This window comes from Mauremys mutica, chromosome 5 (genome assembly GCF_020497125.1).
Source record: "Mauremys mutica isolate MM-2020 ecotype Southern chromosome 5, ASM2049712v1, whole genome shotgun sequence".
In the NCBI taxonomy this organism is placed as follows: domain Eukaryota; kingdom Metazoa; phylum Chordata; order Testudines; family Geoemydidae; genus Mauremys; species Mauremys mutica.
This window is the reverse complement of record NC_059076.1, coordinates 64,693,558-64,706,450: the sequence shown is the minus strand read 5'-3', so window position 1 is coordinate 64,706,450 and position 12,893 is coordinate 64,693,558. Positions and strand designations below refer to the sequence as shown.

The 12,893-nt window shown below is 37.7% G+C and overlaps 1 protein-coding gene across 4 annotated transcripts in view; it reads right to left on the bottom strand.

Annotated features, from left to right (window-relative positions):
- Positions 1–279: 279 nt before the first annotated feature.
- RBM46 (RNA binding motif protein 46) overlaps positions 280–12,893 on the bottom strand; it is a 42,461-nt gene continuing 29,847 nt past the window's right edge. For all 4 annotated transcript variants that reach the window (XM_045018137.1, XM_045018139.1, XM_045018138.1 and 1 more), the window contains exon 6: positions 280–1,077. In XM_045018137.1, the coding sequence (XP_044874072.1) occupies positions 881–1,077 (197 nt within the window). In that variant the 3' untranslated portion in view covers positions 280–880. The remainder of the gene's footprint in view (positions 1,078–12,893) is intronic.

The window sequence follows — 12,893 nt, the reverse complement described above, 5'->3', positions numbered from 1 at the left end:
ACACCATCTCTAAAATAAAGTTATTTTACCCTCAAAGCATGTGCTTAAAGATAAGTTCATATATGTAAGTGCTTCCACTGGGGGGAGAATGAGGCCCTAAAACTCTATCCACTTGTCTCTAAAATTACTGTAAACAATGTTGAACATTTAACAATATATACAAACCCCACAAATATCTTTTAAAGAACAGCATAAATTTAATGTCAAAATATTTGAATTCAAGTACAGAAATTAACACATGATTTCAACATTTTAAAAAAACAGCACAACTCTTTTAAAACAGAACTACTATACAGGTAATACCAAAACACAGACGAAGCTTAACAATTTTAACTCTGAATAAATTAACAGCACAAAAAGTAAGATATTTTACTCTATTACTAAAACTATTCAAAGGACCACAATAGGAAATTATTTCTTTAAAGTTAAAAAAAAAAATTCTTAAAATCTTTCTTTTGCATCATTTTCCGGCCACATAATAGTTGCCTTCTCACTAAATAACTACTAATCTTCAACGTAAGAGTGATCCTTGGTAACAAGATTACAACCAGTATTTGCACAGATTAAATTAAAGAGATACTATTCAGTAAAGTAATTATTAGAAAAAATCTTAACATAAACCACTGGGTTCTATTGCCCACACTTTGACCAGGAACCATAAACAGATAGAAGAGCATCGATCTACAGTACACAGGCCAAGAAAAGAAACTTTTTTGAACTTTATCTTTTGACAAATGCTTAGTAAAATGCTTATATTTACGGAAATGTGAAAAGGTCCCTATATGGAAATAAATATATTTTACTCATGAAAATGAATAGTGAAGACCCAATTAAAAACTAAAATTGAAAACTTTCATATTAATGCTGTACAACTTTTTCTTCAAAAGAATGAGGCCTCAGAGATATATACTCGCTGTCCAACATGGCTGCCATTAGCAAGCAGAATTGTTGGTGATAAGGGGTAGCTTGGATAAAAATAAGGCCTTGATGTGTATGGAAGCACGCTGGGTGTCCCAGAAGAGAGAGTGACACTAACAGGGTAAATGCTATTTACTGAGCTGCGATGAAAATTGTAGTCTGTAAATAAACATATGAATAGTTATTTTGCATGCAAGTCTATAGATACAAATTTAATTCAAAGAGACAAAATAGACTACTACACAAAAAATCATTTTCTAACATGTTTCAATCCTCAAGAGACTATGCTGATCTGTCGCATTGCAAATCCTGCTTTACCAGTATGTGACACAAATACCTGCACTTCACTGATATATTTCTATACCAGGATCACAGATTTGACTGGAAAGGTATCTTTCCACTAACAAATTTGTTTTGCATCATTCTACCTTTGCAGAAACAAATCTCTGATTTATCTCACTACCACAAGATATTAATTTTCTTCCAAATTAGATCTGGTACTGAAATACAGGGGTTTCATCTCTGAAAGAAGAGGTGTAACCAGTTCATTTTTGCCTTTTTCTAAGATTTATTATTATTTACAATACAAACTGATAGAATCTTTTCAAACTACAGAAATGTGGAGGGTGAGGTATTCTAACTAGATTACTTTGCCAATATTTGATTTACATATTACTGCAAACCTTTTATAAAAGTCTAGTTTTACTTACTATTTAAAGTATTACTGGTAAATACAATTTTAAATAAATCATCCCTTTAAAACAAAAACTATATTAATCAAACATTAGCTAAAAGACAAATAAAATGTAATAAATTTCACTAATCTTTAAATTAAACCATTTAAAATACAGAAATGCTATTTGTATAATTGTTGTTTCCCAAAAAACACATTTTATTTCCCAGTAATTCTCATACACCATACAGTGTTATCCTTTTCTCCAAACTAATAAATTCTGAACTTTTCAAACATGTTACTTCGCTCTTCGTGGTAGTTCAAGCCAAACAAGGTGCACAGTTGATTCTAGACATAAGGAGACCTTCTGGTTTCCAAAAAAAGCATTGTACACTATCTCCAGAGGGAATTGCAAATAAAGTCAGTTTAAGGTGAAGGTTAAGGTCTGCACCGCAGTATCCTCATAATTCTGTAAATGCTGTACCTCAATTTTTTGGCAAGCATTAACTTAATGAAGTCAATGAGAATAAATGTTTAGCCAACAGGAATGAGACCAACAGCAGTAGTGCAAGCTCAAGCATCATCAGAAAGGACCTAGTTAAGGGGAAAAAATGAGAAATTAAAAAATGGAAACTATTTAGAAAGTTTTGTTTTATTTTCAGTGTTGAGACAAAGAATTTTTTTTCAAAATTTAATTTCAATAAACAACATTCACGGTGGAAATTAGCAAAAACGTATACATCAGTATGTGATGAGTTTGCAAGCAAAGGCTCTGATCCTTCACTGACAACTGTGCAGGCAGAGCCATGCACCAGAGTTCCAGTGCAAGATGAGAGTCAAAAATTAAAGATACTTTTCATCAAGTAATTTTTAAAAAAGCATCTTTATGACTTCCAATTACCAGTTATTACTAAGTTATCCAGAAACATTTATTTACACTGTTCTGGCTCTGAAATGGGGTCATGTAAATTAACATCAGGCCCATATCTTCTGATAAATACAGAATATAATTTGTTTATACTGTATAGAAGATAAGTGCTTTATATTATATTATTCCAGTTATTCATATATTTCATGTGATATATATCAATTTTGTATTATCAGCCTTTTCATTTTACTTGTTTTTATTAAACACATTAAATATACATCCTGAAAATAACACATTTTGGGGTGCCATATTCTGCCACACTGAGTGAGTATTCATGAACTATCCTACTGATTTCAGTGGGACTACTTAGAGTAAGGTTGTAACTCTGGTGACATAACCTGGCCATTTAGCAGCGGAGTAAAATGAGCCAACTTCATTTCTACTAAAACTCCACTAAAGTGAATGAAGTTGTGCCAGGGATGAATTTGACCCAACGTCGCCAAGTTTATATTTCTTACCTGTTATTTATTTTCTCCAAATTCTCCTACACAGATCCAGACTGATGAGGTTATGTTCCCTGTCTGTAAGCAGTGGAGACAGAGAATAACTGAATATTCAAGACAATGTTGTGATCCCTACTTGAAGTATATGGAACCCTAGGAGACTCAGTTACAAAAAATTCCCAATAGTATAATTAATACTCAGGAATGAATAAAAACTTTGTATTTTCAAAATGCCTTAAAAGCATTTGACTATTTAACCCTGCAACAACTCAGTTGAGTAGGTACAAGTATCCCCCTTTAAACAGATGGGGAAACTGAGGCAAAGACGTTAATGACATGGTTCTCAGAAGTGCTGAGCACCCACAACTCAAACTGAAATAATTATTAATAATATATTCAGTCTTCTAGAGATGATAAGACCTTAATTTCTAATGTAAGAGGCAGTATTTGACTTTTTAAAAAAAATGATGCTTTCTTTATACATCACAAAGAAACAACAAAAGGTATTAGCCCAATTTCTTTTCTTTCACATTACCATTAAACTTTAGCACTCTGTGCCCAAAAAGGAAGGCAGAGATTGTCTTAGTACAACGAAAGCCTTATAGCACAAGAAAGTATTTTGCATCTGTATGTATAAGGCCTGATTTTCAAGTGAGAAGCTCCAAGTTTGAGCATAAAATTGTTTGTGGTTAAGGTCCTTTTAAAAATCAGACCCATAAACTTCACCTGTGCAGTACCTAACATATGCAAAATCCGACTGCAGACTAGCTAAAGCAATTGCACATATGAACAATGGGGCTCTTTGCAGGTAGCAGTACTAGAGGGAGAGCAATCTCTGTGGGAAGGGGTGGGGAGTAGCCTTGGCTTCAACCCCTCAACACACTAACCAGTACAACTGAGTTAGTGCACTGGGGAAAGTAATCTGTACCAAATATAAACTGGTGCAGATTATTTCCCTCCTGGATTTCTGGGGCACAACTATAATCTGCGCTTTGCTCAGAACTGTGACAAAGACAATTTAGCCCTCACCTACTAAATATTCACAAGCTTCTAAATTACAGACCACTAGTACTCACTGTAAAGAGCACCTTGTAACAAAATAAATCCTTCAAAATAAACTAAGTCTTCTCTTTACAAGAGACTTTTTGAAAAAGAAAAACAAAAAGACAGGAGAATCAATTTCTGATGTACAGTGTATGATTAAATTACCTTCAGGAAAAGAAAAAGAATAATGAGTTTGAGAGCAACTCATTTAAGTCTGTAATTTTAACAACTATCAAAATGATTCAAATCTTTTTGTACAAATTCTAACAATAATAATGTTTCAAGGAAGAATCAGAAAGTAAAGCACTGGATAATATTAGTAGCTTAAAAAGTCTGGTGATATCAGGATTTCAGACTATGGAAAAGGTTCCCTACTTCGCTCTAATAGCTCCAACAAATACATCTTGAATTTTGATAAAGCAAACAGACCAGACCATATTGAAAAAAAGTATAAATCAATTATATGGTAAAATGAAAGGCTTGGTGTTTAAATCATGGCATCATGAAAGAAAAGGTTTCTTTATTCAAAAATATGTAGAAAGATGGATCCTACTGGTATCTTCAAGGAAATGATAGGATTAAGTATTTATGTTGAAATCATTGCTTTAAAAGCCAGACCAAGAGAAAAAGTTTCTCGGGTGAATTATCTATTTTGTCCTTGATTTATAAGGACTATGTTGAACACAATAACTGAATTCATAGCCTCTCTGTGCTTCAGTTCCCCATGCTTCTGAATTTATACAGCTAGCCATATAACATGAGAAAATGATTAACTGGAATTAAAACCAGAAAGCTGTCATTTACAAATTGTAATGAAGATAAACTTTCTTACATACTCATTACAATGAGCAGGAAAAGAAAAAATAAAAAGCACTGAAGAAATCACTAAAAGATTTACTGCAGGTAAATTCTAGGACCACTGTAACCTATCCATAACAATTAAAATCTGTGCAGTCAGCAGTGTTTATTTTTCTGAATATTCCTCTGAATTAGGATGAAAAGACACAGGCGTAGGTAGTCTGTTCCCACATTAAAAACCATAATCAGCAACTATGAGTCAAGGAGTATTCACAAGGATTTTCACGCTGAGGTGACCCTGCATAGTCATGTTAGAGGAAGGAACAAGGTATACCTTCCCCATGGAGCAGCCATCCGCAAACCTGCTAGATCCCCTAGGATTCACAGGAGGACACAAATCCTCACAGCAGCTCCAACCCTCTGCACCTCCCGCCATGAAGTGAAGCTCCGTTACAGCCACAATGCCAGGGACTCCACCTCTAGCTGTGGAGGCTCCCGAGGACCACCAAAGGCTCTGCAAGAGAGTTTATGCAATCTGTGGTAAATGGTGTGAGTGTTGGGTGATAGCGACATGCTTCCCCTGCTCCCCAAACCTTTCTCCCTGCAAGAATCTGTGATCACAAACATATCACTCTGCAGGAGAGTGGGAGGGCAGTTTGGGGCACTGATACAGAAAGAGACTGAGCCCCTCCTTCTGCACACAGGGAGATCCACACATGGATCTCAAGATGAATGATGTGGTCCAAGAGAAATGGAAATCCCACTTCTAAAATAATGTGTCTATTCTCGATACCCATCAGTATGTCAAAATACTACAGTGACTTCCACTTTTCTGTGATGGCTATCAGGTTCATTTGTTGGGTGCCTGATTGATTTAAAAAAAAAAAATCTGATGATCCAAACATCAACTGCTAGTAAGCCAGTGAACAAGGGAGTTCAAAAACCGTGCTACAAAGAACCTAGGAGGGAGGGCTCTGATAAAAGTTTAAGGAAGACAACACGTAAAATGGAAAATATTTTTCTTGAACTGTGTAAACAAATGCTAGAACTACAAGACTGCTGTCTTCTCTGGTAAACACAGCAAATGAATAAATATATCAGATTTCCAATAGAGTCTAAGGCAAGTTTCCAGAAGTTTCAGTTTCTTTCTGTCTCCACTACTTTCATAGAAGGAATATCATCCCCTCAGTATAGACCTATGCAAGAGAATGAAAGAGAAATATATTTTAAGAATTCTACATATATAACATAAAAAGGACAATTATTTACAAAAAATTATATCCACAGTAAACATTTTCATATCTACCATAAAAAAAGAGAGACCAATAAGGGCCAAAATTTAATATCCTTACTCATGTTGAGCAGTACCTCAACTCTATAAATAGTCACCCTGGGTTAACTGTGAAGCCAGGTACTAAATATGAATAATGATATCAAAATTTGGCCCTTAGGTATTATCACTAAAATTGCTTTACAAACTCATGACAAGATTCTGACAGGATTAACAGAGAATATCCATCAAAGAGTTCCAAACTATGTTCAGTACAATCACACATGTAGGGAGATTTGTTAACTATATTACCCACTTCTGACGTTACAAAAGATGAAAGCAGTCACCTTCATTAAGAAATTAGTCTGTACAATACCACCAAAATTTCTAGGACAATATTTGGCTTTGGCTTCATGCCTTGCAATGCACTTGAAGTCCAGGAACATCTTGTTATAACCAAGCACTGTGTTACTGTTTACACAGAAACTTTAAATTAAACTAGTGGAAAATTCATAATTTGAACCATGAATGGTTCAAAACTTCTGTCTAATTATACTTCAAATTCAGCAGATTACTAGGCTAGATTTTCAGAAAACCTGGTTATGAAATTCAAGGAAGTCTTAGACACACAGTATAATGGAACAAGTGACGACTCTTGGGTCCTTACAAATATTGAAAAATGGCAAATTGACTTCCCTTATATTATTCAGGTATCTCACAGGAATATCAATGATATGGGATTATTTATTTTGTGATACCAAAAAGCCAAATAAAAGACTATTATTAATGCATGAATTACTCAATGACTGCCATGCATGTAAAGATCTTTTACCTATGAGAATATCAAAATCTTAAATAAAAAAAGTTATTACATGGAAAAACAGTCCACCAATTTAGAGAACTGAGAAACCCTGGGTTACTAACATGCACTTGGATATGCTTTCTGTTGGGGGTGTAGATGGCTCTGAGCCAGGCCTAAAGACACTGGAAGTGTAGTTTTGCTAAGGGTGTCACAAATATACAGGGTGCCATATGACTCAGAAGTTGCAGGCAAGCCTCTGCTGTTTGCAGGCTCTGCTGTATTGTAGAAACAAGGCTGATATAGCTGCTAGGATTACTATTCTGAACCACTCAGAGTGGACAAAGATGTTTACTCTATTGAGGTCCAGATATAAATAATCAGAGATCGTAACATCATCTGGACGTCTTTAGGAGAGTTAAGAGTACCTTCTGTGACATCACTAAATTTGGGGCTCTCAAAGGGAAGATCATCAATAGTGTTTTGCATCTCCTGAGATAGACCATAGGACTGCAACCAAGAAGCTTGATACATTACTACTGCTGTAGCCATGGAGAGTGCAGCTGTGTTGGCAGCATTTAGTGAAGCCTGGAGAGATGCCTTGGTGATTGTCTGGCCTTCTGTTATGAGGGCTTAAAATCATCCTCTGATCCTGTAGCAGGTATTCAATGAAAGATGAGAATTTGGAATAGTTTGTAAAGTTACATTTTGTCATCAGGGCTTGGCAACTGGCTACTCTGAACTGTAGCAAGCAGAGGAGTAGCTATTCCATCCCAGGAGATCCAGTCTTTTTAGCTCTTTATTGGATTGTGTAGAGTGGAACTGAAGTTCTCTGTTCCATTCACTGACTGCCTCAACCAGGGAGTTGGGTGCTGTATGGAAAGAAATATTCCACGCCTTTGGGTGGGATGTAGTATTTCTTAACAGCCCATTTATATGTATGTGAGATAGTGGCTGGTGCTTGCTACACAGAACATGTAGGGATCAAGAGAGCATCATTGATGGGCAAGGCAATTTTACAAAGCAGATGTGTGAAAAATATCTAACAAGTATTGGGGTTCCTACATCTCCTCCAACAGAATATGTAGGGTCTCCGCTATATATTTCATAAGATCTTGACAGACCCTCAACATAAGTGATGAGGGAGACATGATAACCTCCTCCAGTGGAGGAAGAGGAGGATTTCTTCGCCCACAGGTGGCTCTTGCTCCTCTGTAAGAGCTTGCCACATGGAAGGGCTCAAGAGTAACAGATGCTGCTCCTGATAGGTCCTCTTATGAAATGGGAGCTGCAGAACTGTCCATCAAAGGGGCCAATAGATTCCAATAAGACCACTGTGGTGGAGCACAAGAAAAGAGGTCAGGATCCCATGGATGTCCTTGCCAGGGTTGCCCTGTTAGAAGTTTCATAATCAGGGCATACCTCAAATGAGGGAGGTGGAAAGGGGGAACCTTATATAGATCCCTTAGAATCAGAAGTGTCATCACCCATGTCAATGGGAGGGACAAATGGTGTCAGTACTGGTGATCAAGTCGGTAGGGGAGCCCGAAATGGATCCTGTAATTGCATGGGAACCATAGATCAACAGTGTGAAGATACTGGAGCACACTGACTTGGTACCAGCCTGAAATGTGTCTCTGTGATCTCTAAGAATTTGTGAAGGATTGGAGACTGTGATGGTACCCGAGGACAAAACACTACTGAAGATGGTAGCAGAATTTAGGTAGGCTTTCGGAGGACAGGCCATACCAGGTAACGTTTTTCAGTACCTTTCAGAAGTGGTGATTCTGTCTCCTCCAGGATCCGAAGGTCCTCAGGGGTTAGAAAATGGATAGTACCAGGGACACCAGGTGGGAAACATCAGGAGTCAGAATATCTCGTGGTACCAGAGATGGTACTGCAGTACAATCGGTGTGTCCTTCAAATCTAGATACTGAAGGCACTACTGATGTCTATTTTGACTTGGCTCTGGAATCCTTGTGACACGGAGGCACAGACTCTGGTCCCAATGCAGGTATTATTTTAGGTACTTTAAAAGACAGTTTCTTGGTACACAGCATGGTCTTCTTCGCTGGTGCCCTGGTTGCAGTACCAGAAAGGATGGGTCTGTCAGTGGTACCCATGATGGGACACAAAGTCTCTAGAGACACAGATCAAGACAGTGACTTTCATTTTCTCCTCTCCAGATCTGGAGAAGGTAGTCTTTCCTTCTTTTATAGTTTATATGGTTCTGAAGGGCCCAAGGGGTCTTTGCTTACCATCACAGTATAGACCGAGGTAGGTAACCTATGGCACACATGCCAAAGGCGGCACAAGAGCTGATTTTCAGTGGCACTCACACTGTCTCGGTCCTGGCGGCTTTGCATTTTAATTTAATTTTAAATGAAGCTTCTTAAACATTTTAAAAACCTTATTTACTTTACATACAACAATAGTTTAGTTATATATTATAGATGTATAGAAAGAGACCTTCTAAAAACGTTAAAATGTATAACTGGCACACTAAACCTTAAATTAAAGTGACTAACTGAAGACTTGGCACACCACTAGATACACCATTAGATTTCTTTTTTTAAATTCTGAATTGCACTTTTGGGTTTTTATGCAAAAAAGTCTTCCCAGGTGGACTCCAAAAGATCTAAATAATAATACTCCTGATTATGGGAGAAATTGAGATTTCTACACTGATACTAAAGGAAATTAGAGATACTGGACAAGATCTTCTCGTGTGTCCAAAAGTGCACACATTGAGTCAGAGGTATGTGTGCAAGTGGTTAAAGCTCATTTTTGCAGTTCCCTAAACTGGTGATTCTCTTGGCAGACCAGTTCCCTTGTGCTGTACCAGCAAAAGCAGTATGAAAACTAAACAGGTTTGGAGTAGCATAGGAGCATCCCAAACATGCTTCTTGTCTGTTATGCCAGCAGCAGGGAAAGTGTGTGGCATAAGAGTACATTGTCAACTCAATACAAGCACAGGATCACGCTTACATTGAAGTGTTCTTCCCCAGTTTTATGGCAGATGATGCCAACAGTGCAGTGCATAAAGGCCTTACCATACTAGAGGCTCTGACCTTTTAAGTTCATGTGACAAGTTGACTGTCACATTCACCTGCTCTCAAAATGCCTCTATTTGTAGTCATGACACTACAATAATGTCTATTAAATGTGATATTAAAACTATATAACCAATGTCAAGAGCAAGATAAATGTTTACAACTTTTCTGCAGTCATTTACTTACTGAAGAAATGCATTGTGATTTCAAAACAATCAGGAATAATAGAAAAAAGGGAACATCTGTTAATTTTGTTTCTGTATCCCAATGATTGACAGCTAAAAGCACCAATGAATTTTTTTGGGATGATTGGGATTGGTAGCTTTAATACAGAACATACAAAATTTATGTTTATGCATCCTCAGTGTACTATTACAGAACTGATGAACTCTGACTGGCAATCACTATTAATACAGGGCCAAAACTTAACAGGGAGAAAAAACAAAAACATGAGTATATCTAGGATGAGATACAAGACATCTTTTAGCCTTCTAGAAATAGTGATGCATTTAAGAAGCTCCCCTATGAAGTACAGGTGATCCCCACAGACACTTGTCAACAAGATGAGAAGTATATTTAGTCAACAGCCAAAAATCTAATCAAATATATTTCAAGTTCAGTCCAAACCTGATATACAATACTTATTCTAAAAAGATACTGTATGTTGTTTTCAGGCACTATATTTCTGCATACTGACAGATCTAATAATGTAGGGTTTCAAACTATAGTCTGTGAAATACCTGGTACTCTACGATGAAGTAGCTAGTCACATGGTGCAGGCTCTCTTTGTCTGGAGGTACTAAACTGCATTAAAAGACTGCTAAAATATTACTTTCCTCATATAAGCAATTACCACAGGGATACTATGCAATTTTAAGTGGAAAGTGGAAGGACTGTCCAATGGTTAGGGCACTGACTTAGGATATATGACATCCAGCGTTGCCTAGTGTTTGGATGTTTTCTTGCTCTTTATTCCTTAACATAGCAGGCAGCAGAGCCAGAGGTAAAACACTTTGGTCTCCTGTTCTCGCTGGCCACATCCATTGCCTAGGCAGTTCAGTTTTTAATTCTTCCAAAACAGTCCTCTCTCACCCCCATATTTTTAAATTGCTTATATAGTTAAAAAAACAAAAACATTAAATTTAACAGTAGGTAAAGAGAGGTTATTTACCAGTAACTGTTGTTCTTCAAGTCACCCCTCTGCATTCTCATTTGTAGTGAGTTACCCAGCAGCAAAAGCCACATATCTATTGGTGGGTTCATGAGCATCCTTGAGCATCATATGTCAGATGCCCTAGTCTGTATAGCAGCATGCACCCCAATCACTACTTCAGTTCCTTCTCCACTGCCACAGAGGGATCCTCAGTCATATGTCAGCTACTCATTCTCTTAGGTTTCACTTCAGACATCATTTAGTGTTCTATTTTAGTATAGTGTAGGTAAGGCTAGAAGGATTTCTCCATTTTCTCAGATCCCTAGATGCTCAGTTTCAGCACCACATCTATGCCTAGTACTAACCCCAAAAAGTTTTAACAGTATGCATGAGACTTCTTTCTTTCCAGAGTCACATGTGCACACCCACTTTGAAAGAGTTCTGTATGCTCTCTTCCAGTGGGTAACTCCCCATAAGCGGGTATACACAGAGGTTGTCAAAGAAGATACCTTTTAGCCATAAAAAAATACAAACAAAATTTTATGAACGTCTCTCAATGACCACTAAGTGGACTGTTTGTAGCCAGAGTCTTGGCTACAGGAATCAAATTAACAAGTAAAAATGCATACTGTTTGTGATGTGTAGCTATCACAAAGAACTCTATATATTGCAAAGAACTCTAAAGAGGACTTCAAAAATCCTACTGTGCCTGATAATGTTTTCCCTACATTCAAAAATAAAACAATGTCAAATTTTAGAGCCTGTAAGCCCACTCAGTCCTACTTCTTGTTCAGCCAATTGCTCAGGCAAACAAGTTTGTTTACATTTGCAGGAGATAATACTGCCCGCTTCTTGTTCACATTGTCACCTGAAAGTGAGAAAAGGTGTTCAAATGGCACTGATGTAGCTGGCATCGTAAGATATTTACATGCTAGTTGCACTAAAGCAGGGGTCTCAAACTCCCAGCCCCCGGGGCCATCTGCAGCCCGAGAACCTCCCCACTGCAGCCCACGGAGGAGAGACGCATACAGCCATGCTGCTGGCTCTGACTGCTGCAAGCGCAGCCCCCTGCAGGTCCCACTGGCTGGGGGAGAGGAACAGAAATACCATCACTAGTCGCCAGGCAGTCAGCCATGGAGGCAGCATCACTTTTTTCCCCACAAAGTAAAAATACCAAACACAACTATCTGATGCACACCCTGCTGCAATCCTCAAGGTTTCAACTGCTCAGTCGCTGAGGCCAAACATCAACAAACTGACAGAACTGAAGCGTTGCCAGGTGTCTGACAAACACTGAAAAATCTCTGGCAGGCAAAGAATTGTATAAAGTTGTAGGATAGTTTTATTATTTCTATGAAATTTGAAATAAAAAATACAATATAAACGTTTTCTTTTCTGAACACCATCTTCAGTGGCATTATTGGCCCACTGGGGGGGATTTGAGGATTGGCACTGGCCACAAGGTAAATTGAGTTTGAGACCCCTGCACTAAAGATTCCTATGTCTCCTCATGCTTTAACCACCATTCCAGGGGACATGCGTCAATGCAGATAATGGGTTCTGCTTGATAACAATCCAAAATAGTGCAGACTGACGCATGTTTATTTTCATTATGTGAGTCACATGCCACCAACAGAAGGCTGATTTTCTTTTTTTGGTGGTTCGGGTTCTGTAGCTTCCGCATCGGAGTGTTGCTCTTTTAAAACTTCTGAAAACATGTGCTACACCTCGTCCCGCTCAGATTTTGGAAGGCACTTCAGATTCTTAAACCTTGGGTCGAACGCTGTAGCTATCTTTAGACATCTCACATTGGT